Genomic DNA, 27361 nt, shown 5'->3' on the forward strand with positions numbered 1-27361 from the left:
AGACAAGCAGCCACACTGAATACCAATTTCATTCCCAGGGAAAAGAGGGGACCTGGGAAGTCCAACCTTTTCCCTTCCACCCGGCAGTTCTGTTATTCCTTTCCATTGTATCTGGCCACGGGGGCTGGGGGGGAAGCTGAGCCCTTCCCACGTCACCACCCCCCCCAAAACCTTCTCCCTTCTCCCTTCCATTCTCTTCTGCAGCCTGAGGCTTCCCCAGAACTCATCCCAGGAAGCTGAGGCCTAGGGAGGGAAGGGAGCCCAGGGCCAGCTGTGCTCCAGCTCAGAGAGGCTGAGCTCCCTCTTGCCTTCATTTCATACAATCCCAGGGTGGGTTGTGTTGGAAGGGACCTTAAAGCCCATCCAGTCCCACCCCCTGCCATGGGCAGGGACACCTCCCACTAGCCCAGGTTGCTCCAAGCCCTGTTCAACCTGGACACTCCCAGGGCTGGGGCAGCCACAGCTTCTCTGGGCAACCTGTGCCAGGGCCTCCCCACCCTCCCAGGGAAGGATTTCTTCCCAATATCCAACTTAAACCTCCTCTCTGTCACTCTGCAAACATTAGTAAGTTTTTGTTTACAGAGCCCCACACGAAGCAGAGATGTTTGATTTTTGGGGTGGTCATAAACCTGCCCCCTGCTCCAGAGGTTCAAGCTGTGGGCAGCATCCCCCAAAACCAGGGATAGCAGAGGTTCTTCCAGGGCAAATCAAAGCAGTGTTTGGCTCAGAGTCACCCACAGAGAGCAGGATCCAGGGCAAAAGGAGAAGGGGCAGCTCTGGGGGCTCGGAGGTGCAGGAACTCTGCTGGGAGAAGGGACAGAGGCTGGGAAAGCAAGGCTGCAGCTGGGATTCCAAAAACAAAGCTGCTTAAAAATAGGCAGCAGAGACAGAGAAGGCGGTATTAGATCATGGAGTGTTCTCCCCTCTGTGCCAAGGCAGGATTGTTCCCTGCAGAATATTCTCTGCTGCCTCCAGAAATGTCAGCGAGGACGGAGCACGTAGTAAAGATTATTCAGAGGGGATGGGGAAGGGGGAGAGGATTATGAGCTGGCAGAAAGGAGCTTTGGGAAATGGCACTTGTTAACTAGACCAAGTGTTTATGGGCACACCAGTTCCCCTCCTCCTGCCATGGCTGACTGGGGGGCAATTTTATGCCGTTCCCAAACCTCCGCCGGGAGGTCCCGGCCACCTGAAAGGATGAGGATTTGAGCACAGCCCAGAACAAGAGACTGCCAGTTGGCTTTGAGAGAGCAATCTGGGGGGGGAAAAAAAAAGGATGTTGGATTTTATGTAGCTGGAGGAAAAGTGGAGCCAGCCCTGGCCACTGTTCCAGGCCTTGGGGGGGAGCTGCTCCTCCACCAATTCTCTTCCAGCTCTGGCTCACTGCTGCTCACTCCCCTCCTGCAGCCTGCACTCATCCCAAGGCACTGGCCAGGGTTAAGATTCCTGATAGAAATCCAAGGAAACACAAAGGGTGACTTGCCCCAAGGGCTTCTTTCAGCCTCTGGATCTAACTTGCCCAGCAAGTTCTTCTTGCTGGAGGAAGACAGGCTCTTCCAGAGGGACATCCAGCACCAAGATCCTGACCAAGCTGCTCTTTGTTTGGTCAGTGGGGACACACACCCCTCCCAAGGGGAAACTGAATCAGGAGCCCACCTGAAATGCTGGGAATCAGCCCCTAAATTCTTTCTCTGCCATGGAGTGGCACCATGGATTGTGCCCATCAGGCTCCTGACATGTCACACCTTCAGCTGAAGGTGCAGGATGGGTTTGGTCCTCCCAGGGCAGCTCCCATGGGAAATCCCTGCCCACAGTGCAGATCTGGGGTGCTCAGCAACACCACAGGAGCTTCCCAACATTTCCAGGCCTGGCAGGGACAAGCCATGGATGGTCTGGCTCTGATTCCTTCCCTGCTGACCTGGGAACTGCTGCTCAGGGACTTCATTTCTGCTTTGAACCCTGGCTGTCAGGGTCACCCCATCCTGGCACAGCCTCTCCCAGCCTCCCCACACATCCCCCCTGGATCTCCTCCCCTCCTTCCCATTTCAAACCCAGTCCCCACACACCACTACCCCTCTGGAAGTCAATCCAGCTTTTGGAGCTGCACACGAGGCTCAGGTGACATTCCAGCAGCACTGCAGGGCAGTGAAGCTGAGCAGCACTTGTACCTGTTCTGGATTACATGATTCTCCTTCAAAAAAAAGATGCAGTAAATCAGAGGGATGCCTTGCCCTGGGCTAAGGGAGGCACAGTTGCCATGACAGCCCTCGCTGTGCTGTTCAGCTGCTCCTTCCAGCACTTGGCTTTGCCCCATCCTGTTTTCAGGGAGGCTAAATCCCTACCTGAGCCAGTGCCCAGCTTCCCAGCTCCCCCTTGCCAGCGGGATGGGGCGGCAGGATCTTGATTTACTGCTTTCCACTCACATCTAAATCAACTGCAAAGGGAAATGAGCAGCCCCGGCACAAAGCCACCCTTCCGAGGTGCAACTCCCGAAGGGCCCGAGCGATTCAGGAGCACAGAAAGGATTTTTTTCAGGGCTTCTTGGTACCTCCCACACTAAACAATCCCACTTTTCCCTCCAGCCTGGCCTGGCCAGCAGTGCAGACACTGCAGTGAGCTGGTGGTGCCTGTGCTGTCTCTGTTCCCTGGCTGGTTTCCAGGGAAGTCGATGCAATATTAATCCCCAGCGCTCGGTCCCCTTGGAACATGGATGAATGTTCAAAGACACTGAAAGGCTTCATCAGAATAAAGATGGGCATTTTAGCAGCACAAAGGAACTGGGATGATTGGCGGGTGCAGAAAAAGGTGCAATCAGAAAATGAACAGAGAGAGAACGGGACGGAACAGAAGCAAAACCCCGCCGGGGCACAGTGCCCTGTCCCCCCTCCCTCCCCTGCCTGGCATTTGCTCCATGCTGGGTATGACATGTCACAGAGATTATGGTTAATTAGGAGGAAACGTGGAAAGAACAACCACATGCCTAAATCTTAGATGAAGCCAACAGGAACCATGTGAACCCTCAGAAATTTCTCGCCCCCCGTTGACACAAACAGACCTAAGAGGGCACTTCCAGAATTACTGAAGGAAATTCCAGCCACTAAAACAGAGCAGGACCCCTACTCCTGGCAGCCTTTCCAGATTCTTCCAAGCCTTTTCAGATCCTCCCAAGCCTTTCCAGACCCTCCCAAGCAATAGCTTCTCCCACTCTCAACCAAGGCCTGGCTGTGTCGTCACCGAGGGTTCAAACACTTCTACCCTGGGAGCCTTCACACAGATGATTTTTTAATCACCCATTCTCAATGCCCCCAAACACTTACTCCCTTCCCTCTTTGCCCATCTATTCCCAAAGACCTGCACACGAGGATCACCCCTCAGTGCCCACCTGCATGCCCGACTCAACGGGGAATTAGAGGAATTCCGATATTTTTGTAATTTTGCCGCCTTCTCCTCCATCCTCCCCGTCGCTGCTGGATCTTTATAAAAGCCCATCAGTGCTCTCACCTTGGCACAGAGGGATGGCCTCCCTCCAGTGGAAGTAGCCCTGGGGGTGCTGGGTGCAGGTGCTGGTGCTGTGCCCGGCCAGGCGGTACCCGGAGTCGCAGCCGAAGCGGACGGAGCTGCCGGGGCTCAGCCCGGTGTGGCTCAGGATCATCCCGTGGGCTGGGGGCTGGGGGAGGCTGCAGTAAGGAGCTGGAGAGGGGCAGGAGAAAAAGAAATCAACCCCTGGATGGGGCAGCAGCAAGGGAATTCCCTTCCCATTTTCGGGACTTACACCCCGACCTGAGGCCGCGCCAGATCTGTGATGGATAAACACAAAGTCAAAGGGGGAAAGGCAAAGGGGCTCCAGTCCAAGTTTCACTCAGCTCTGGAAATAAAGACTAATTTCTGATAATTAAATATTACTTAATTCATTTACTAAGTAAAGTCATTATTTATTTAGGACATACTGGCAAGTTCTCAACCCGGTTTTATAACTTCCATTAATTAAGATTTGCCAAGTTCTGAAACACAATAACTCATTTGAAGGAGTTCCCAGCAAACATTCGCTCTTCAGCAGTGGGTTTGTGCTGAGTGAGCAACCAAGAGCCCCTGGTCCTGCTCCCAGGAGCTGGAGGAGAACACCTGAGCAGGAGCACAGCGTGTTTAACCACGTGTGACACCATCAGCCACATGGAAGTTGTGCCTCATGCAGCTCCTGACACAAGTGCTGATGTTTTGGGATGTTCATCTTCCAACATGTCACAATGAGAGCACACAATAATTCAGGAACACAGCAATCTTTGGGATGGGTTTCCTTCATCCAGATCCAGAGCCACTTGGTCTATACAATCATGGAATCATTAAGGTTGGAGAACACCTCAAAGGGCATCAGGTCCAACCATTAACCCACCACCACACCACGTCCCCAGGCACCACATCTACACATTTTTTGAACACTTCCAAGGGCTGTGACTCCATCACTTCCCTGGGCAGCCTGTTCCAGTGCCTGACCACCCCTTCATCAGGAAGCCTTTCCCAATATCCAATCCAACCCCCCCTGGAATCAATGACTCTCTACATCCTTGTTCTGACTGTGAGGAGTGTTTGAGAAGCCAACCAAAGCTTCAAGGTCTCTTTCTGGACTTTCTCCTGGTCATGACTCTGTAACCCTGGTTCTGATTCTTCAGAGTGGTGGAGAAACCAGCCAAGGCTTCGAGGTTTCTCCTGGGCACAACCTGCCTTTCCTTGGCAGCTTCTGCCCTCACAGATGGTCTGTGCCCCTCTGCAGGAACTTTGTGGAGACCCCTGGCTGAGGAGGAGCCCCCTCAGCCCTGCTGGGAGCTCACCAGAGTAGCGGATTTTGAAGCCTTTCCTGTTGTAGGCGTGATCCGAGGACCAGCGGAGGAAGACGTTGTTCCCGCTGCTGGTCACGGTCAGAGGGGCTGAGTAGTTCCCACTCAGAGACAGGAGCAGGGGACTCTGGCCAGAGGGACCTGGGGGGAAAGGAGGGAACAGGGAAAAGTCAGGGCTGACACAGAGTCACTCGTGGTCCTTTGGAACGGGAGCGTTGAGGAGCCGTCGCTGTGATCCCGGGAACACGAGTCTGGCAGGGCTGGCACTGGCTCCTGGGAACCCCACGGCAAATGAAGCCCAGCTGATCACAGGAAGACCAGGATTTGCTCCAGGCAAGATGCCTCGGGCTCAGGTCCCAGCGGGCAGCTCCAGGAGCACCAGCACGACACTCGTGTTCTGCACTGGTCACGGAGCTGCTTCCCTGGGAATGCTGACAGATCCCCCCTCTCCGGGCCTGAGATCCCTCTCCAATCCTGGGAACTCGTGGGCCTAGAGAATCTGGGCTGCCTGGTCTTCAGGGATGAGAATTCCCACCTTCCCAGCTCATCCCTGGCAGCAATCTCTGCTCCCATTTCTCCCGGGAGCTCGCTAACTCCTGCCCCTTCGAAAAACACTTTAGATCCATCCAAAAATCAAACCACTGATGTTTTCTTATGCAGAGAATCGATGAGGCTTAGGAGGAGCTCCAAGTTCAGCAGAAGGTTACAGGCAGTGCAGTGGGAAGCTGACTTTGGAGCGCTCTGGGAACAGGGATAACCACTAACAAACCTCTGCCATTCCTTTCCTTCCCCCTTGACTGCCACCAAATCACGGAATTACAGAATCACGGGGTGGTTTGGGCTGGAAGGGACCTTAAAGATCACCCAGTTCCAACCCCCCCAGGTCCAGGGGGTGGATCTCTTACCATCAAAGATCTCAAACTCGTCGTACTGCTTCTCACTGAGGAAGTACTCGATGGTGAGGGAGATGTTGTACCCAGGCTCGACCTTCACCGCCCAGGAACAGGTCTGGAAGTGGGGGTAACTCCCCAGGAAGCTCTGGCTGAGGATCACACCAGTGGAGTCTGTCATCACCTGGTTCATGGGGCAGTGAACTGCAGGAAAGGTGGAGGAGAGACAACACAAAGGGAATTTTCCTGTTTGTCAGAGGGAGGACGAAAACACAAGATACTGTGGCCAAGAAGGTCTGTCTTGATGAGCCAGGCTGAGGCAGAGCACAACTCTGCACACCTTGGCCCCTGGGGCTCATGGAGAACCCCCAGAGCCTGATCTGGGCTGTGGCCCCACAAATCCCAGCAACTGTCCCATTCAAAGAAAGGGGCAAAAAGCAACAGTGCAAACAAAGCTTTTCGACAGCCTCGGGGTGATTTCACATCCCTTTCAAAATGAGCAGCCCCACAACCAAACAACTGTCCCTGAGGGACAAAAGGCTCCCCAGGAATCCCTGGAAACTCTCTCTCCTGGGTTAGAACAAAGTGTGGAACTACAGGTTTATCTCAGGTCACCCACAGAGTTGTTATCTAGGACATAAGAACTCCAACTCCTTCCTCTAATCACTACACCCCATTCAGCTCCTGGAAATACAAAACCCAGCTGAAAGCACTACAGAAAAAAAGGCCAACAAAAATACCCCAAAAGAGGGGGCAAACACACACAGAGGGAGCAGAAAGCATAAAGAAAGGGATCTTTATTTATCCATAATTGCCACTAAACCCCAGTGCAAACGCTGGGCTTGTATGAATAGAAAATAGCCAGAAGTACCCAGAAAGAACAGTGTATTCTTTCCAAATCCTTAATCCCATCAGTGATTTTTTGACCTCTAGAAATTGGTGGCCAGATGTAATTTAAGCAGTCCCTTTACCCCCAGGCTAACAACCACCAGTAAATAATTGAATGACCTCCCTTTCTCTCCTTCAGCTCGTGCTTTTTCAGAGAGAATAAAGCCATAGAAAAATATCCCATTATATGGTAAAAATGTCCAGATAGGAGGGAATGAAGGAGATTAAATAATCGCTGCTGGAGTGAACAAAAGCCCCAGCAGGAAGGCAGAGGATAAAAAAAGGAACATGGGAGCAGGGAAGCATCTCTGGGATCCCTCCTGAGCAGCAGCAAGGTGTACAACCAGCGTGCTGGGCCTTTCATTCCTCTCCTGTGTCAGACATTCCGTGGCACTAACAGAGGAGCTGTTCCTGCAGATTGCCTGCCTGCTCCTCCTCTGGCTGTCCCTGTGGCTCTGGCAGCCCAGCACTCCTCCCTTTCCCAAGGGAAGGCCATCTCCAGTGGCCTGGAGAGTGCAGCAGTGTCCCAGCACTGCTCGGGGAAGGACAAGCTCCAAGGGCCTCCCTGAACACTTGGGGTACAGTCCAGGGGTACCCGATGTGAGGCAACCCCCCCCCAGACCATGTGGAGATCCCAGAGAATCCCTGGAGCCAGCAAGGGGGGTTAGGAACAGGAATTGGAACTGGTTGGGCACTGAACAGGTTCCCTGGGGTTTGGTCACAGCCCCAAGGCTGCCAGAGCTCCAGGAGGGTTTGGATGATCCTCTCAGGGACAGGGGGGGATTTTTGGGGTGTCTGGGCAGGGCCAGGGGTTGGACTGGATGGTCCTTGGGGGTCCTTCCAGCTCAGGATGTTCTGTGATTCTCTGAACCTTCCCTCAGGTTTATCAGAGCTGCTGCACCAAACCCCCCAGTCCCCCTCTCCCTGCTGCTCCCTGGGTGCTGTGGGAGCCCAGCCAAGGAGCTCAGCCCTGGCACTGCCCTGCCCTGCCCAGGGAGGGTCTCACCTCCCTCCTCACAAGGTCCTGACGGGAGGTTTGGCACTCCTGGGACCCTGGAGGTGGGGAGAATTCACTCCAAAGATGCAGAATGTGCAAGAAAACCTCCCCCAGCTGCCTCCCTCAGCCATCCCCCCACCTGGGAACAATCCCTGGGCAGGGAAGTGCAGGGACTGTGGGACCAGCACCCCGGGCACCCCCAGCTTTACCTTCACACGTGGGGGGAGGCCCCTCAAACTGCAGGTGAGTGCCGAGTTTGCAGGTCAGGATTTCGTTTCCGATCAAGGTGAAGCCGGGCAGGCACCGGTACCTGACTGTGTCACCTGCAGACAGGGGCAAAAACCACCTCAACCCCAGGGAAAGATGGAATTCATCCCGGCTGAACCGTGCCCTGGGATGGGGGAACCTCTTGGCTGTGCCTCTGCCACTGAGAACAGGCAGAAACAAAGGGTGTAAACACAGAAACAAAGGGTGTAAACACAGAAACAAAGGGTGTAAACACAGAAACAAAGGGTGTAAACACAGAAACAAAGGGTGTAAACACAGAAATAAAGGGTGTAAACACAGAAACAAAAAGTGTAAACAAAGAAATAAAAGGTGTAAATACAGAAATAAAAGGTGTAAACAAAGAAATAAAAGGTATAATTACAGAAATAAAGGGTGTAAATACAGAAATAAAGGGTGTAAATACAGAAATAAAGAGCGTAAATACAGAAATAAAGAGCGTAAATACAGAAATAAAGGGTGTAAATACAGAAATAAAAGGTGTAATTACAGAAATAAAGGGTGTAAATACAGAAATAAGAGGCATGGAAAGGCATGCTGGAATCCCACTGGGATGAGCTCGTGACACTGGGACTGTCATGACTTTGTGAAGTTATTTCAGGTGGAGACCTCCCTCCAAGAAAAATCCCTTCCCTTTAAGAAAAATCTTGGCTACTCCAGTGGCTGCAGACACTTAAAACGTGGCTGGAACCCTGAGCAACAGCTAAAAAAACCCACAGAGAGCACCATGGACGTGGCTGAAAAGGTTCTCGGTAAATAAAGGAATAAAGGCCTGTGAGCTTCCACACGAGGCTCTGTGAGAAACACCCAAAGATTCCTGGGTGTTGCCAAACACTCTCCCAAAAGCCAAAGCACTTCTGTGCTGAGAGGGACAGAAAAAGTCCCCAAAGCCTCGGGACAACGGGAGCAGTTTGGCTCCAGTTTGGTGCTGGTGCTGGGCAGGGTCGGGCACAGCTCCTGGTGTGTGGGGGGGTGTGTTCCCAAGGACATTCCCAGCAGCTGGAGAGGGGGGAAGGAGGGATGAGAGCCTGGGGAGAGGTTACCTATGTTGAACTCCTCGTTCTCAGTGATGATCTCGGCGTTGGGGACCATGGTGGGAGGCTGGCACCGGAACAGCTGGTAGGCTGGGGGGGCAAAAAGAAAAAGAGCAGCAGATGTTCAGCTGGGGGTGAAAAGCCACAGGATGGACTCAGGGAAAACCCTCCCCCCTCTCCACGAGGAGGAGGAATTGGCAAAATGCAGCCAAGGCCTCCGAACCCTGAGCCGGGAATTTGTGTCCCCCAAAGCTTCTCACTCCCGGTGGGAAACAGGTTTGGGTCAGTGCAGGGGAGGTTCTGGGGCAGGTCAGGGGAGGTGGAGGTGCCTGCACAGTGTCAGTCCCTTTGGAGGACACTGAATGGTGACCAAGGGTGAGGCGATGTCCACCAGCACCTTTTTGGGATACTGAGGGAAGATCTTGGGGACCTCAGTGGGATCTGGGCAGTCACAGAGGAGGGAGAACCCCCCCATCTCCAGCTCTAATAATTACTCAGGGAATTCCATCCTTAATGCCTGTCCTTCAACAGGGACCTCAGAATTCACTGATTTCTTTTTAACCCAGAATTATTAATTTCTTCCAGAAAGAATTCCAGGAGTGCTGGTGCTTCCAACTGCACTTCCAACTGCAGATCCTCCTTGGAGTTCACAGAGTGACCTGTGCAAGGTCAGTGTCAGTGCTCACAGAAGGCAAAACAGGGCAAAATTTCTACTCTTTGCCTCATTAGGTGTTCTTTTGGGGGGTACCATGTGGTTCAACGGGAAGAAATCCAGTTGAGGAGCAGAAATTAATTTTTTTTAGGGCAAATTCTCCACCAAAAATTAAATCCCAGCTCACAGCGAGCAAAAGGAAAGCAGGTGCTCAGGAGAAGGGGGGTGCTCACAAAAAACAAACACCTCAGAGCTCTGAGCGGGGGTAAATTGGATATATTGGTCCCAGCAACCAAATGAATATTAATGCCAGACATTTTCTGCTATTTGCTCAGCACTTCCCTGCATTCTCTGCTCCCCCTGCACCTGCCCCCAGACAGGCAGAACTTCCCCCTGAAATTCAGATCAGCCTTTTCATTTAGGAGAGGCTGGAGCTCGGGCTGCCCCTGAATATCAATTCCTGCCAACCCCAGGATGGATGTTGAACTCTCCACACCCACAGGAGGGCTGGCAGGCCTGGCAGCACCTTAATGAGGTGATGAGGGTGGTAAAATGCCCTGTTGGTTTGCCCTGATCTCCTTACTCCATAAGGTGGGGCAGGATAATACTTTTCCAAAGGTATGTGGGAGAGCAGGGTGTTTGCAGGGAACACAAGGGCTTCTCTTCAATTTGAGGGATGGGCTCACCTGTCCTGGGTGTGCAAGGGGAGGAAAACACAAGCACATGACACTGGAGGGATCCTGAGCCCCCGGGGCTAGTGGGAGGTGTCCCTGCCCATGGCAGGAACTGGGTGATCTTCAGGGTCCCTCCCAACCCAAAGCATCCCATGGTTCTATAAATGAGACTTTCATAACAGGCCAAGCAGTTGCAAGAGTGGCTACAGGTTATAAATGACTGTTAAACCACCCCTGATCCCTTCCAGCCCCAATCCCAGACTTTACACCTCCATATAAAACCCCCTCAGGATTAGGGAATGGCCCTGTGGGCTCTGCCCACAGCAGTGAGGGGCTCCCATTCCCAGCACAAAGGGTGGGAATGCAGCACTGGCCACGCTCTGCCTCCTTCCTGAGCCAAACTGCCCAAACCATCCTTTCCTGCAGAGCTCTTCCATTGCTTGGGAATGTTAATCTTAGGGCAGCAGGAACTCAGCTCCTTCTGGAGCTCAGCAATCCCTTAAATTCAGCCTGTCCCTGGAACACCCACCCCTCAGAGCTGAGATCCAGCCCTTCTGCAGGGGCTCAGCATGGGATTCATGGGATTCACATTCCTGAAGCAAGAGCAAGTTCTCCATTTGCACTTTCCCAAATCCCAGCACTTGCTGCAGGAACTTGTCAGCTAATCCGATTTCCAGTCAGGCTCTTGTTTAGTGCCACCAAGCAAATGCTCTCATTTAATGTAATACCCAAGATTTTGCTGCCCTCACACCAAAGAATCCCTGAGTAATCCAGGGATTTACAGGAATCCTTCTCCTCCCCAGAGGAGTGGAGTTGTGTCTCTGCTGGATCATTGAAAACAGGCCCCCAGGATGATCCAGTTGGTTTAGCAGAGCACTGGAAAAGGGAATCCTGCATCCACAAACTGCAGGGAAGGGGAGTTTTAGGCAAACAAAGCAGGGCTGTCCATAAGGGATGTGCCAGGGAGAGGATGGGACTGACAGGCAGCATAAGAGACCTTCAGCCTCCAGGCTGGAAAACTGCCCCTTTGGGGAAGACTCCAGGTCAGCAAGAGTGTTTGTTCCCATCTTTCCCAGCACTATTCCTGCCTCCCAGCTGCTCCATGTCCCCCCCACCCCCCGAGCCATACAGACCATAGAAATAAATGGCAAAAATGCCCCCGTTGGCTGCGTCGCTGTGGAACTTCAGCAGGACCTGGTTGGAGGAGCTCTGGGCTGATTTCTTGGCAGAGTTGCCAGTGAACACACCCAGCTGGGGGGCTGTTTGCTGGGCTCCATCCCTGCATGGCAGAAACACGGGAGAAGAGCATCAGTGCATGTTTTTAACCTCAGAAAACAACCCTCCTCCTCCTCCTCCTCCACTCCTCCCTGCTCTTCCTTCCTCGCCCTCCCTTTCCCAGATCTGTTTTTCATTTCCCAGCAGCTCCCTGGGCAGTGACCTGGACCCCCCAGTCCCTCTCCCTGCTTCCAGGAGAACCAGAATCATCTCTTCTGGCTCACAGTGCTCACCCAGTGGACAACTACAACCATGAACCTCACTTTTAACCTCAGAACCTAGAAGGGCTAGGACTGGTTTTCCAAAGGAATGTTGCTCCCTGTTTGCAGAGCAGGCACTGGGATATTCTGAAGACCATTTATTGAGTGCTACAAGCCCAAGAATTCGGCCCCAAGCTCTTTAAGCAGAGCAGCTACATGTGCTCCCTTGGCTGCCTGAAGCTGATAATGTGCGGCACTGTGCATAAATAATATTTCCATCTATTTCTATTAAAAGAAATAATGCAAAAATAATGATTTCTCTTCCCTCCTACAAGTAGAAAAGGAAGCTCCCAGCCTGGAAAGCCCCCGGGGTGAAGAAAGCAGTGTCACTGCAGCAGAGCTGAGCCCATCTCCAGCAGAGATCCCAGTTCCCATGGAAAAGCCAAGGGCACCTTTCCCAGATGGAGCCCCCCAGAGCTGGGCTGTACCCACCACACAGTGATGAAGTCGTTGTAGGGCTCTGTCTGCAGCAGGGTGAAGTTGAGGTGGATCCCATATCCCACGGGCACCGTGAGGAGCCAAGTGCAGTCCTGGGAATTGGGGTACTGGTTGGGGAAGCCAGGGGAGTAAACTGTCCCATTCTGGGTGGTGACATTCCCCCCACAAGGCACTGCAAGGAATCAGAGAGAAACACAGACCTGATGAAGAAATACCCCCCCAAACATAACTGTTAAAAATCCCCTATTTCCCATTTTTCTTTCATTTTTTACCATAACAAGATGTCAATTCTGGATGCAGGAGGACCCAGATCTTGGCCTGGCTCGCCTCAAACAATCTCCACCTGCCACGAGCACGTCAAACCTTTTTAATTTCATCCCATTACAGTGAATTTATGAAGTGCTCCAGAGCTGAGAGGAGCCTGCCAGGGCGTTTTGTCCAGATGTGACAGCCAGGTGTGCAAACAAATTGTCTCTCATGCCCTGCTAAGAGTCCCTGGGCTCCACCAGCTGCCTGCACGGAAAACAGAGCTCCTGCTGGGATCACACCAGTGGGCAAATCCATGCCCTTGTTCCTGCAGCAGGGGCTGGGCCAGCAGGGGGGAAATGAGGATTTGCGTGGCAGCAGCGTCCAAGCCATTAATCACCAGGACAGTTCCACTGCACCAGGAGCCCTCCAGCTCCAAAGGGACTCACAAACTAAAGAGAGGTAGCTGGAGACAGCCTGGGCAGGGCCCTGGGGGGACAGGAGGGTGACCTCCTGCTGCAGGGACACAGCTCTGGGTGGCTCAGGTACAAGCAGCAGCCTCTGCACTGCCCTGGCATGGAAATGGGAATGCTGACAGCACCTGCAGGTGCTCCTGGCCTCCTGCAGGCACTGGCACAGCTCAGTGTCCCCTGCCAGAGCCAGCTCTGCCCCAAGGCCAAGGAGCTGCATTAACCCAATCCTGGCATGGGAACAGGCTGCCCAGGGCACTGCTGGAGTCACCACCCTTGGAAGCGTTCAAAAATCATGGGATATGGCTTTTGAGGACCTGGTTTAGTGGTGAACGTGGTGCTGGGTTGATGGTTGGACTTTGGTGACCTTCAAAGTTCTTCTCCACCCTCAACGATTCCACGGTTCTCCCTCCCCACACAGCTCCTGGATCCAGGCTCAGGGTCTCCCACACAGCAACACCCTCTGCTTTCCATGCAGGAGCAGCTCCCCAGACCTCCCTGAGCCAGCTGAGAGCCAAACTCCACGTGTTCCCTGCCTGGCCCTGCTCTGGGAAGAGCACGTGTATTTAGAGAACCCCCCACGCTCATTTTCTCAAACACACACCCAGGAAGCCTTAGGGGCCAAGTTCCCTCCTGCCCTGCAGAGCAGCAGGAAGGCTGCTGATCCCTGCAAAACCTCCCTGGAGCGGTGCTGGAAAAACCTCTGTGCCTTTTCTTTCGGAATTAACAGCTTCTCTTTTAATTAAAAGACCTTTCAGCACTGACCTGCCAGGGAAAAAGGTGAGGTGCTTTGCCTAAGGCAGCACGTCCTCCCTGCCTGCTGCTATGCAAAAAATGGACCATTTAAGGGAAAGAGCAAGAAAAGGCAAGTTCTGTATTGCTTTACCAGCAGGAAGAGCCCAGCAGATGTGCACAGAGAGCAGCAGCAAATGGGCCAAAACGTCCCTCACCCTCACCTCTCTGCTCTCAAAGAGCTGCAGAGCCAGCAAACTACTTAAAAACACAATAACAGGGAGGGCTGCAGCTGGCAGAGCTGATGCCCGAGGTAGGTGAGGGCACAATCCTGCTCTCAGCACCCTCTGGGCACAGGACAGGCTCCCACTGACACAGTGCTGGACTCGGAAAGAGCAGCTGAGGATTTGGTTCTTTGTGCTCTGTGTTCTCTGGGGTTCAAGGACTTAAAAGAGGGAAAATATCACCTCTCTCTCTCCCTCCCTGCACTTCTTGCAGACCAAGGGCTGTAAGAGGCTGGGAGAAAGGTCAGTGCTCCTGGGAAAGGTGGGGGGAAATCTTCAATAAGCAGAGCTGAACTTCTCAAAGGTTCACCTGAAAGCTTCTGAAGTCAATCTCACAGAACTCAGGCCACTGGCCCCGTGGATGACAGGCTGAAACAGCCACGCTGTGGGGGGGGAAAGAGAATTTGGACACTGGAGTTTTGATGCCTGGAATACAGATCTCCACTCCCTCAGCCTGCAGGGGCCTCCTGGCACACTGGTCAGCAGAAAGGAGAGCATGGAAAGTTCCTGGGTCATTTTGGAGAAGCCACACTGAGGAGACCAGGGCAGGGACACCAACTTCCCAAGAGTCCCCGAGCTGCAAGGATCTCTGCCCAGGGACTAAGTGGATTTCCCAGTGCTAAATCAAGAGAAGCTCAATGCTGTTGAAGAAATAAAGCAAAATGTAATTATTCCTACAAGGGCCCTGGACTGTGTCTCTCTGAAATGCAGCTCCCAGTGGCCCCAGCAGTGAGGGGAGAGCTGGAGACTCTCCTCACCCACACCATGAGACTCAACCCCTGCCCAAAAGTTGCTCCCTGGTTCTGAACCGCCCAAAATATTCTCTTTGTGCTGGACCAGGCTGACCACCAGCTCAGGGAGAACACACTCCAGCACCTCAGGGGGTGAGGTTTGACCCCAAGAGCACAAGAAGGCCAATGGATCCTGGCCTGGCTCAGGAACAGGGTGGCCAACAGGGCCAGGGAAGTGATTCTGCCCCTGGACTCAGCGCTGGTGAGGCCACCCCTGGAGTGCTGTGTCCAGTTCTGGGCCCTCAGCTCAGGAAGGACATGGAGGGGCTGGAGCAGGTCCAGAGAAGAGCAATAAGGCTGGGGAAGGGACTGGAGCACAAGTGCTGTGAGGAGAGGCTGAGGGAGCTGGGGGGGCTCAGCCTGGAGAAGAGGAGGCTCAGGGGAGACCTCCTCACTCTCTGCAACTCCCTGACAGGAGGGGGGAGCCAGGGGGGGGTTGGTTTCTTTTCCCAGGCAACCATCAGCAAGACAAGAGGGCTGGGTCTTGAGCTGTGCCAGGGGAGGTTTAGGTTGGATATTAGGAAGAATTTCTTTGCAGAGAGGGTGCTCAGCCATTGGAATGGGCTGCCCAGGGAAGTGGGGGATTCTCCATCCCTGGAGGTTTTTAAGATGGGACTGGATGTGGCATCAGTGCCATGGGCTGGGAACCACAGCGGGGTTGGATCAAGGGTGGGACTTGATGATCTCGGAGGTCCCTTCCAAGCCAGCTGATTCTATGTTTCTGTGATTCTATGATTCCATGATTCTATGATTCCCAGCCCACCTCCAGCCACGCTTTGCTCGGCGGAGTCACTTCCAGCCCAGTGACAACACGAGGACTCACAGGGGGCCAGCACAGAGCTGGAACCTTCCCAGTGCCCAGGGACACCCCCAGGGGTGCCCCCCAGGCCGTACCTTCACAGCGGGGCAGGGGGTGGTCCCAGTTCCTGTTGGTGCCGTGCTGGCAGGTCAGCACGGGGTGGCCGATCAGGTGGAAGCCAGGGAGGCACTCGAAGGAGATGGACTGGCCAACGTTGTACCCGGCCCCTCTCACCACCCCGTTGGCAAAAGGCTCCGGGTCGGGGCACTCCTGCAGCTCGTAGGCTGGGAAAAACCAAGGGAAAATGGTTTATGCTTCACTTTTCAGGGAATGAGGGACAGGAGGAGAGGGAATGGCCTCAAGCTGCGCCAGGGGAGGGTCAGGTTGGACATCAGGAAGAATTTCTTTGCAGAGAGGGTGCTCAGCCATTGGAATGGGCTGCCCAGGGAAGTGGGGGATTCTCCATCCCTGGAGGTTTTTAAGATGGGACTGGATGTGGCATCAGTGCCATGGGCTGGGATCGGGGGTGGATCAAGGGCTGGACTTGATGATCTCGGAGGTCCCTTCCAACCCAGCTGATTCTGTGACTCTATGATTCTATGACTGTCCCACTGCTGCTCCACCCGTGCTCTCCTCACCTTGATATTCCAGCTTGAAGCCCGGCTTGTTCTCGGAGTGGTCGCTGTGGAGGTACACGGTGGTTTCGTGGGAGGTGGACAGGAGGGAGCCGGGCAGTTCGGCGCCGCTGAAGCGCCCGATGACGGTGCTGGTGTCGTAGGGCCCGTTCCGGATCTCCACAAAGTCGTGGTTTGGCTCGGTGGAGAAGTTCAGGAACTGGATGTGAGCACCTGGAGAGCGGGAAGGAAGAGTCTGCACCTAAAGCTCCACCTCCAGCAGCACCTTCAGCGGCGCTGCTCGCCCTGGACAGCCCGGGCAGCCAGCAGGGCATTCACCATTGGGGGGGACAGAGGGTGGGCACACACTGAGAGAGCAGGTTCAGATTGGAGATTAGGAAGAAATTCCTCCCTGGGAGGGTGGGGAGGCCCTGGCACAGGTTGCCAGAGAAGCTGTGGCTGCCCCATCCCTGAAGTGTCCAAGGCCAGCTTGGAGCAACCTGGGATAGTGGAAGGTGTCCCTGCCCTGGGACTGGCTGGGCTTTAATGTCCCTCCCAACCCAAACCATTCCATGATTCTATGATCTTCCCACCACCTCTTCTGTCTCAAACCCAGCTGTCTCACCAAACCCCACTGGCAGCAATATCCTCCACGTGCAGTCCAGGTTGCTGGGATAATTTCCTGGGAAGCCTGGGCTCAGGAGCACTCCTTCCATCTCTTCTGCTGTTCCTCCACACTGGGCTGTAAAACCAACAGGGTTAATGGTCAGGATCCCTCACAGTTCTCTCTGGAGGATGGTCATGGCCAGCTGTGTGGGAAATGAAGGAATGAAACACTTGAGAAGAGAAATAGGAAATCCTGCTATGGAACCAACACAAAGCAGGCCAAGCACATTACTAATGCAGGTGTCTTTTTCCTGCCCTCTGGAGATTAAAGCCTGGGCCCAGAGACCCAGTTTTGGCAACCACGGAGGGAAAGCCAGACCTGAACAGCAAGAATGGAGCCAGACATTGTATCAGTGCATGTCATGCACCAGCACTTGCTTGAATTTTTAACCAACTGAAAAATTGCTGTGGAGAAACAGAGTGATCCTAATTTTGACTCCAGTTACAGCCACTTCTTTTCCTTGTTACCTGCTCCACCTGCCAATCTCTGGGCAATTACCACCAAATATAGAACAGGGTGTTTGCACACCCGCTGCAGTCCATCCCCTCCCAAGGAGAGATCCGCAGATGACAGCCCAGAAATATGTTTACAAAAGGCATCACATGAAATTTAAGCACACAGATAGCATCTTCTCATGCTTATCTGGGTGACCTCTGCCTGGCTACAGCAGCACCAGCCAGCTGGATCCACCCAGGTGGATGTTCCCCTAACACGTTCTGACAGCAGGGGACAGGCTCTTTGTCCAATATCTCATTACGTGTGTACTTGCTACTAACAAGGTTTCTCCCAGAAGATTTCTCTTTCTTTTTCTTCTTAATGGCTCTTTAATAGAACTACTTCTGAATTATTTAGAAGTCGAGCATCTGGGCGAAGTAGACCAGGAGAAAATCAGCACACTTTGGCTGGGGAAGAGGGTTGTGCTCTGAGCTGGGGCACAGCCACGGCCAGGGCTCTGGGCAGGGCTCAGACCCGTGATGGGCACAGGGCAAAGAGCCCCAGGATGGTCAGCACGGGGTGCTGGGACATCCCAGAGGGGATGATGGGCACTGAGGATCATAGAATCACAGAATCAGCTGGGTTGGAAGGGACCTCCGAGATCATCAAGTCCAACCCTTGATCCAACCCCGCCGTGGTTCCCAGCCCATGGCACTGATGCCACATCCAGTCCCATCTTAAAAACCTCCAGGGATGGAGAATCCACCACTTCCCTGGGCAGCCCATTCCAATGGCTGAGCACCCTCTCTGCAAAGAAATTCTTCCTAATATCCAACCTAAACCTCCCCTGGCACAGCTGAAGACCCAGCCCTCTTGTCTTGCTGATGGTTGCCTGGGAAAAGAGACCAACCCCCCCGGCTCCCCCCTCCTGTCAGGGAGTTGCAGAGAGTGAGGAGGTCTCCCCTGAGCCTCCTCTTCTCCAGGCTGAGCCCCCCCAGCTCCCTCAGCCTCTCCTCACAGCACTTGTGCTCCAGTCCCTTCCCCAGCCTCGTTGCTCTCCTCTGGCCCTGCTCCAGCCCCTCCATGTCCTTCCTGAGCTGAGGGCCCAGAGCTGGACACAGCACTCCAGGGGTGGCCTCACCAGTGCTGAGTCCAGGGGCAGAATCACTTCCCTGGCCCTGTTGGCCACCCTGTTCCTGAGCCAGGCCAGGATCCATTGGCCCTCTTGTCCCCCTGGGCACACTCTGGCTCCTGTTCAGCCTCCTGTCCATCCCAAATCCCAGCTCCCTTCCTGCCTGGCTGCTCTCCAGCCACTGAGGGATGGGAACAGACGGGCTGGGGGGGTGTTTGCACCACTGCTCGTGGTCCTGGCTGGCACAGAGACCCCCAAACTCATCCAGGCTGGTGTTCACATCCCGACAGTGCCTTGGAGGCACAGCCCAAGCAGGCAAAAATTCCTGCTGAACTGAGGGACTGGTGCTGATTAAGAGAAGAAAACTTGTAGTTCCTCAGCCAGATGGGAATATTGGGATCCTCCTCCATGCTGGGATCTCCCAGCTCTAGAGCTGAGCCGAAGGGCTTCTCATTTCTTTCAGAGCAGCTCCCAAGGGTGTGGGTCCTTTAGCTCAGTCATTCTCCTGTAAATGTCTCTCTATTTATTCCTGGCCTGCAGATCATCAGATAAAAGAACTGTTAGCTCTTATAATTACTTTAAAGCAAAATGATGTAAGCTAGAACAGCAGGAGCCTGAAATAACTGTTAACTAAAGCTATTAAATGCATAAATGTCTCTCTCAGAGCTGCAAAATGTGCAACATGAATATTAAACATCTAGATTTGCTAAAAGCAAAAGACTGAAAATAATCAAAAAGGCTCCAGCAAGTTCCCTGCACCTCTGTCCCTCTTCTCTTTGGGATCACTTGTTCCATGGTGGAAAGGGACTGCCCAGCCCTTTTCTCTTCTGAACACTCAGCAGTGTCAGGGGCAAACACCCACCTTGACAAGTGACCTGTGGTCACAAATGGTCACACAGGCCCTGCTGGACTCCAGGGTGGGAACAAGGCACCCGAGGTGCAGTTGGGATACCGGGAGATAACAGGCTCCAGTGAAAGAAGCAGCTTTAGTGGCATCAAAATGCACTTCATAAAAACCAGACCACGGTCTTCAGATGGAAAAAAAAAAATCCTCAACCCGTGAAAACCAACCTGCTTCCAGCGCAAAGGAATTTTAGGTTTTCCCTTTTGAACGGTTTTGTGTGTTGAGCAAGATTATTTTGTTATTTCACATCTTCTACTACGGCCACATTTTAAACATTCAAAATAAAGCACTCCGGGCAGCCCCCGGGGACTTCTGGGTTGCAATTTCCCTGGCAACAAATGAGGATTTTTCCACACTCAGAACAAACCTGAATTTCTCTAAATCAGCCCTTTCACTTGTATTTTTTGTTTTCTTGTTTCAGGGAAGTGCTATAAATATCTGCCAGGCAGAGAGGACACGAGCCCTACCGATGCAGAGCGGCGGAGGGTAATTCCAGCGGCGGACGGTGCCCGGCATGCAGGAAATGTGGGAGTGACCCTGCAGGGGAGGAAAACAGGACACAGGGTTGGATCTCCCACTGTTCCAGGTGTTTGTTGGCACCCTTTGGCTGGGCACTGGCCATACCTGCAGGGCGTAGCCCGGCTCGCACTGGAAGGACACGACGTCGTTCACCAAGTAGCGCTCCCCGATCTTCAGGCCATTCCCAGGAACGGGGGGCTCCGGGCAGCTGGACAGACCCACAGCTGTGGAGGGAAGAGGGGTGAGTGCTCCTGGGAGCAGGGGTGGCATCTGTGCTGGAGGCAGGAGCAATGGGAACACACGTCTCCATTTCACCCCATTCCCCTGGTTACCAACTGCCACCGGCGGGGGGGGGTTGGATTCTCCCCAAAGTCCCGTGGCCTTTGGATTCTCCACGGACAGCCCTGGCTGTGCAGCATTCCCATGTCACGGGGCACATCCAGGATCCACAGGTATTCATTCCCTGGAACACACATTTCTTTTCCTGCACAAATGTATCACCAATCCCTTGGTGGCCAAACCCAGCCCGAGTGAACCCCGGTGATGGAGGAGCTGGACCTGGGACAACCTGAAACCAAACACACACCACACCTGGAACTGTGTGTGCCTCTGCCAGCCAGGCAGCACCTGAGAGGGATGGGAGAGGATGCAGGAGATCAGGGGCACATGGAATGTGTTGTCATTTGCCCCTTTCTGGGCAGAAGCCGCACGGTTCCGATCTCCGGCCCTTTCCCTCCCCTTTCCCATCACAGCCTGAATTTACCAGGAGCCACAAGCAGGGCTGGTCCTTGCTGGTGCCTGCAGAACAGCCTACGAGATTTCATTCAATCCCACTTCCATCCCAGCTACATTTACAACTGGGAATATCCTGCTGCAAACCCAATTAACAGCCCCTGAGCTCTCCTTTACACGTCTCTCCTTTACACGTCTCTCCTTCCCTCATCTCCCCTTCCCTCCCAAACACCAAAGGGAGATAAAATGAAGCCTGAAGGCACCTCACACCCGCTTCCAGCACCTCCCTCGCTCTCCGTGCTGGCAGCTGCCACTACAAGATAACCTTCTGCATCACTGCAAGGGCTGATGCTCTGCTTCAACCCCACCGAGCCACAGCAGAGGGGAAATAAAAGAGAAAGGAGAGAGGGAGAGAGGCTGAGTCTCCTCCTGAAAGCCCAGTCACGCTTCCCAGCAAGGAAACATGTGTTCCCTCCCCGCACATGGATGTACTGCTCGACCTTCAGAGAGGCAGGAGAGAGAAAATGGCTTTAAATAACTTCCCGTTCAGATCAGTGGGCACCGAGTTCCACTCAGCCCTAAATTGTTCTTGCTCTGCTCTGGCTTGTGGAGCATGTGGAGATAAGAGCTTTGCTCCAGCAACCCAGTGAGGGAGAAAAGGGAGGAAAACTCTGGTGTTTTAGCTCATCTCTCCAAACTTCCTTGCAGAGGCAAAACCTGGGGCTCGGGGGCTCTGAAATTCCGGCCGCGCGAGCAAAGCCAAGAAAACCACGTCGTTTCCAGCTGCCCCAAAAATCAACACCTATTCATTTCCTCAGCCAAGGAAACGAGCAAGCCTGGTAATCCCCCAGCCTGATGAAAAAACCTGCCCAGGATTGTTGCAGTGGGGGAATTCGGTGCTCAGAGAAGTTATTGATTGGAAGGGAGATGGAGAGGGAACGAGGGAACGTCTGACCCAACATCCATTTGTGCAGCTCCCAGTCCCCAGCCCTGCTGGTTGCTGTAATCTTGCTGGGTTCAATAATTGACAAGGTTTCAATCTGTAAAGCCTGTAAAAGCTGGAAGAGTCAGTACTTGCTGGCCTCTAAAGCACAGGCTCAGCTGTGACATTCACAGCACCCCAGACTGGTTTGGGTTGGGAGGGACCTTAAAGCTCATCCCATTCCACCCCCTGCCACGGGCAGGGACACCTTCCACTAGCCCAGCTTGCTCCAACCTGGCTGTAAAGACCTCCAGGGGTGGGGCAGGATTTCTGTGGATGCTTTACAAAACGAAATGAGCTTTCAAACCTATTTGTTGCTTTAGGAAGAATAAAAAAAAAAAAACAAACAAAAACCCAACAACAAAACAACAACAACAAAAAAACCCACCAACAGAACATTGGTTGGTTTGAGAGACAAGATTTGTGCTTCAGAACCAATTACCAGACAAAGTGTCCAGCAAGAGCCAGCTCTGCTTGCATTGCCCCAGGGAAGATTGGGAGCACAGCCACAGCAGTGCCCACAGGGCCCTCAGCAGCACCAGGGACACCAGGGACACCAGGGACACCAGGGACACCAGGGACACCAGGGACAGGGGCAGAGCAGCCCCTGGGAGCTGCAGGAGCCCCAGCCTGGCTCCCAGTCCTGTCCCACAGGGATCTCTGGCACTGCTCACTCTCCTGCCTGCTGAACATCCCCCTGGATGTGCTGGGAGCTGCCCTCCTGCCCTGCCCTGCCCTGCCTGGATGGCAGCAATTCAAACCCTCCTTGGAGACAACCACAGAGCAGCCTGAGCTCCAAGGGACCCACAAAGATCATCCAGCCAACTCCTGGCTCTGCACAGGACACCCCAAAAATCCCACCGTGCGCCTGATGTTGTCCAAACAACATTCCCTGCTGGAACAGGGAATAACAGCCTGAGGTCACAGCCCCCAGCACAGTGACCCACTGCAGCTTGGCTGGAAGACAGGACACACCTTTCCTGAGCAGACATCTGCTCCCATGGCAGGAATCAAAACACACACACGGGGGGGAGAAGGAATTTTTGGCAATCCCCCCCCCAAACCTGACAGTTCATTCCCAAGAGACTTCCCTGCCCTGCCACGTCTTCCAGCTTCAGGCAGGTTTGTTCCCTTAGCCCTGAGGACCTAAAATACAAAATACTGTGCCCTGTTTTGCACCCCCAGCACAGGACAAACATTGCTGAGGTGGTTCAGCAGAGGGCTCAGCACCCACCCTGTGAGGAAAGGCTGCCCAGAGTGTCTGTGCAGCTCCAGCCCTGCAGTCTGCCCAAGCACAGGCTGCAGGAAGATGTGCAAAGCCAAGTTATTTGGTTTTATCTCCTCTCTGACCCTGCTCTCTGTGGGAGGTGCCATGAGATGACCTCTGAGGGCCCTCCCACCCAGGATTTTCGGGAGAGGACATGTCCAGCCCTGCACGTTCTTTCCAGCAGTGACCAACACTGAATGCAAAGAGCAGGCAGGCATTCCCAGCCTCTGGCTTTTCAGGCACCTCCCAAGCAAAGATCACAGCCCTGTGCTGGACACACCAACTCTCCATGAATTTTTAATACTTCTACCTCCACATCTCCTCCTCCTGTGCTCCAACACAGCAACAAACAGGGCTACCAAGAGCATCAGGGTCAGCCTGTGACCCCACATCTCCTCTGCTGCATCTGTTCTCTGTTTAACACCCCCCTCCCTGCAGCTGGAGAGCAGGGGAGCCCCAGCAGCCCCTTCCCAGCTTGGAGGTGGCAGCAGCAGCTCCGTAATTGTCTCCCCAGCACTCAGAGGAACTGGGAGATCAAGGCTGAGCTGCTCTTACTTTTGTATTCCAGGTGGAAGCCGGCAGCAGAGACACTGATATCCGAGTAGAAATGCAGATAGAGCTGGTTTGAAGTGCTGTTGAGCAGAGCAGGCACTGTAGTCCCTGGGAAAACAAGAGGGGCACAAAGACAGTGAAGAGGATCTGTCTTCTCCTCCTCCTCCGTGTCCTCGGAGATTTGAGGCAGGAGAAGCTGAGAGCAGAAAAGTCCTTTAAACTTAACAAGCTCCCCTGGTTTTGATCAGGTTCTAATGAGGCCAAGTGAGGAATACCCAGGGCCCCTCTGCAATGGCCTTTCCAACGTCAGCTGCTGAATTTTGGCCTGTGAAGTCTCACCACGGGGCAGACAAAAAGCACCAAGAAGGGAAGGGGGGATGAGGAACAGCGTGGGAGGAGCTCAGGGAAGTCCACACTCCTTCTCCTGCCTCATCCCCTGAAGCTCTATCCCAGACTCCCTTCTCCTCCCCACCCCAAAGCACCTGGAGCACATTTGGGTCTTAAACCAGCAAGAACTGGGGTCGTTGTTCTGCATCTGAAAGCTTCCCAAAGCTCTGGCTCCTCCCTGCTCTGCCAAAAGCCCCAGTTCCCCACAGAGAAGCAAAAAAACAGAGTTGTTTTGTAGCCCTTCCCACCTTTTGGTGCAGGTGAGGTGTCTGAGCTCACCCCACACAACCCACCAGCGCTGTGGGAATTCCCAGTCCCGGGCTGTGGAACAAACCCCACTGGGATTGTGTTGGAGGCTCCCTGTCAGTGTTTCCCACAGGAAGACAGTTCCAGTTCCCAACCCAACAGGCCCAGGCTTAAATCTGTGCTGGGTTTTTGAAGCACTTGAAGCACAAGCTGAGTTTTAGGAGGTGAAATGCTGGGCTGGACCCAGGGGGGTGCTGAGCACGTACCAGAGAAACTCCCCAGCATGGTGGCCGTGTTATCCCCTCCATCAAACACTTCCAGGGAATCCCAGTTCTGCTCAGTGACAAAACTGATCACCTGGATCTGCAGGGAAAGAAAAGGCAAAAAAAAAAAAAATAAAAAATAACAGGCCAGTTCCTGCACTAATGGTAATAAATTAAATAAATCTCGGTTAAAGGGTCACTAATCAAGTTGCCACACACCCTTATTTATCCTATTTAACTTGGAGGCCTCCTGCCTTATCTGGGCTTATTCAGCTATTTTTTCCCTCCAACTCCAGACTCTGTGTCAGGAATGCTGTTTTCTGCTGCTCCCACAAAGAGAGAGCTCCTGCAACTGCACAGCTCATTTACAGCTGCTGAGAATCCCAGCCTTTTTTCCCCTCCCTTGTTTTGAGAAATCCCTGAAGACTTTCAACCCTTTCAAACCAAAAAGCAACCACCCACAACCCACGAGCTAAAAGGAAACAACAAAAAAAAAAAACCACATTAAACAACGGGATTTTTAAAAAAAAAAAAAAATCCAATCAAGTTTCTGCCTTTGCCTCGTTTCTCTCTCGGCTTTTAGTTGAATCACCCGAGCTGCATTTTCAGATTTCACCTTTCCCTGCCACGGCCCATAAGGTTTGGAGGCTTTAGGAAGTCACTTGACTCCATTAGTGAGAACATCAACACGATCCTCAGACGAGCTGAGAAATCTGCATTTACACCCAAAAGCAGCTCGTCCCCGGGGCAAAGAGCTCCGAGTAATGGCACGGATTTGTCTGCCACGATTACCATTAAAAGGGATTTTGTCTTTATTCCTTAAACACAGGGGGTTCAGAGCATTCAGTGTCCCACTAAAAACACAAAATCAAGTTTGGGGAACTGGCTGAGAGAGAGTGAGGCAGCAGAGCTGAGAGGAAGCCAAAGGTGTTTGGGAGAAACCAGCTTTAATCTGTGAGCTCTTGATGAAATTTTCCAACACTGGGCACCTCAAATCAAACTGGGAGACCAAAACCCTACAAAAAGACAAATCAGGAGCATAAATGACTTGTACAACTCGGCTGCAGACAAGGAGGATGCTGGAACTTTGGTAATTTGGGTGAGATTTCCCTCTTCTGCAGAGCCTCAGCTCTTTCATCTCTCTGGATGAGGAATTCCTACCAATCCCAATGGAATTCAGCTGGATCCTGGCAGCACAGAGCAGGGAGGGGAGCTCAGTGCCCTCAAACCTCAGCTCCACACATGTGGGACACAACCCTTGGAACACCCTCCCTGTTTCCCCACAGTCTTATTCCATGTTTTTTTCCATGGAAAAAACTCCCTTCCCCCCCCCCCCAGTCTTATTCCATCCACCCCAAACCCCCACTTGCCTCTGCCCCTCTAAACAGCAAGTGCAACACACCCATTTAAATAATAAAAAATCAAATCAAACCCCATTATTTCGGCCACTTTAACCTTTCTTCCTCCTTGATTTCTTCTCCACAATAGAACAGGCTCTAAAGTTCCTCCAAAGGATTTTTTTAGCAGAAAGGAAGTGGAGTTCATCTGGCAGGAATTGCAGTGACCCCCACAGAGCCATCACTGCTCACACTGACCAAGCCAATCCCTCCCTTCCTGCCTCATTACACCCCTATTGTGATTTCCATTATTGAAAGTGGATTGAGAAGGAGCATTTTGTTTGCTCTTACATTTCCTAAATTATTTATTCTCCTCTCCACCCACCCCCCCCAACCCCCAACTTAACGGAATAAACATTTTTAAGGTCCTAATTCTGGTCTGACATGTGGATTCACAAGGGATCTGCATCTATTTACTGCCATGTATATAAATTAATTCACTCAGGAAGGTTTGCTATGGGGATGAATAATTCATGCCAGAAGTACCCTGATTACATAAAAATCCTGCAAGTGAGTCCTGCTACCAAGAAAGCTTTAATTTCACCTCCTCCCCTGATTTACAGTTGTTTAACCTTTAATTGTTGCACAAAACCAGGGTAAACTGATGCTTAAATTAGCATCTAATAAACAAAAGCAGGGACCAGGGAAGGGGGCAGGTTCTGGGGTGGGTCCAGCTCTGTGACCATCACCTTCCTCAGGTGTCTCCAGTGTCTCACCACCTTCCCAGTAAAATATTTCTTCCTAATATCTCATCTAAACTTCCCCTCTTTCAAGCTGTCCCAGGGGAAGGGGGGTCACACTGAAGGACCAGGGTCCTGCTCTCCACCAAAACCCTCCCACCCCAGACCTGCCAACTGGACTTCCAGCTTGGCACTGGCAGAGCACAACCACAAAACACACATTTTTTTGTTTGCCTGCATTCTGTGTCAGACCCCAAAATATCCCCTGCAAAAAAAATCCCACCCAGCAGGAAAGGGGTAAAAAAAAATAAAACAATGAAAAATAAAAACCCAACCCCCAAAAAACCAAAACCCCCAAACTTTTAAACCATTAAGCCATTCCATTTCCCAGTTTTACATGAGAGCTGTGTCTGCACAACCCAGGAGGTGAAAAAACCCCAAATCTCTTATGAATAAAGCCAGGCTTAACATCCTGCTGCAATTCCTGCTTCCCTCTGGGCTCAGCTGATGGGCAAGAACAGCTCCAAGGGGCTGGAAGGGGCACTGAGGGCTCACCCTCCAAACATGGGGGTGCAGAACACAGACAGGTATTTACAAAGCTTTAAAAACTGAGTTATCACCTCCCCACCCCAGGAATCTCCAGCAACCTGCACACTGTCTCAACTCTTGTAAAGTTTGGCTGGGCTAAATGGATCCTCCTGGCATTTGTGGGAGGTTAAAAAATGGCTAAAATCCCAGGATTTGCTGGACTGGGCACAGCAAAAGCCTGGCAGAGGGTTCAAAAGATCACCCCAGGCTGGTGCTGTTTCTCTGTGATGCCCCCAGTGCTGCTCCCCCCCCAGCTCTGCCCATCCCAGAGCCAAGGTCAGGTGTGGTTCTGGGTTGTGATGTGGTGGCACCAGGTCACAATTCCCAGGTAAGAAACCTCCAGCCTGGGAGAGCTGAGCTGCTGTTCCAATAAACCCTGTGCCAAGAGCTGGGAGCTGCAAACCCATCAGCAAACACAGGGCAGAGAAACAAAAGCACTTAATGAACAA

General features: G+C 52.8%; 1 protein-coding gene across 3 annotated transcripts in view; it reads right to left on the reverse strand.

Annotated features, from left to right (window-relative positions):
- The window catches only part of CSMD2 (CUB and Sushi multiple domains 2), a 249974-nt gene that overhangs the window by 36824 nt on the left and 185789 nt on the right, over positions 1–27361 (reverse strand). For all 3 annotated transcript variants that reach the window (XM_039381590.1, XM_039381589.1, XM_039381591.1), the window contains 14 exons: positions 24251–24347; positions 23355–23459; positions 19924–20042; positions 19767–19836; positions 16787–16903; positions 16186–16395; positions 15643–15831; positions 12220–12397; positions 11386–11531; positions 8936–9016; positions 7817–7930; positions 5738–5926; positions 4827–4973; positions 3502–3690 (listed from right to left, as the gene is read on the reverse strand). In XM_039381590.1, the coding sequence (XP_039237524.1) occupies positions 3502–3690; positions 4827–4973; positions 5738–5926; positions 7817–7930; positions 8936–9016; positions 11386–11531; positions 12220–12397; positions 15643–15831; positions 16186–16395; positions 16787–16903; positions 19767–19836; positions 19924–20042; positions 23355–23459; positions 24251–24347 (1951 nt within the window). The remainder of the gene's footprint in view (positions 1–3501; positions 3691–4826; positions 4974–5737; positions 5927–7816; positions 7931–8935; positions 9017–11385; positions 11532–12219; positions 12398–15642; positions 15832–16185; positions 16396–16786; positions 16904–19766; positions 19837–19923; positions 20043–23354; positions 23460–24250; positions 24348–27361) is intronic.

The sequence above is a fragment of the Pipra filicauda genome, unplaced genomic scaffold (assembly GCF_003945595.2).
Source record: "Pipra filicauda isolate LSUMZ 115617 unplaced genomic scaffold, ASM394559v2 scaffold232_size1229904_pilon, whole genome shotgun sequence".
NCBI lineage: Eukaryota > Metazoa > Chordata > Aves > Passeriformes > Pipridae > Pipra > Pipra filicauda.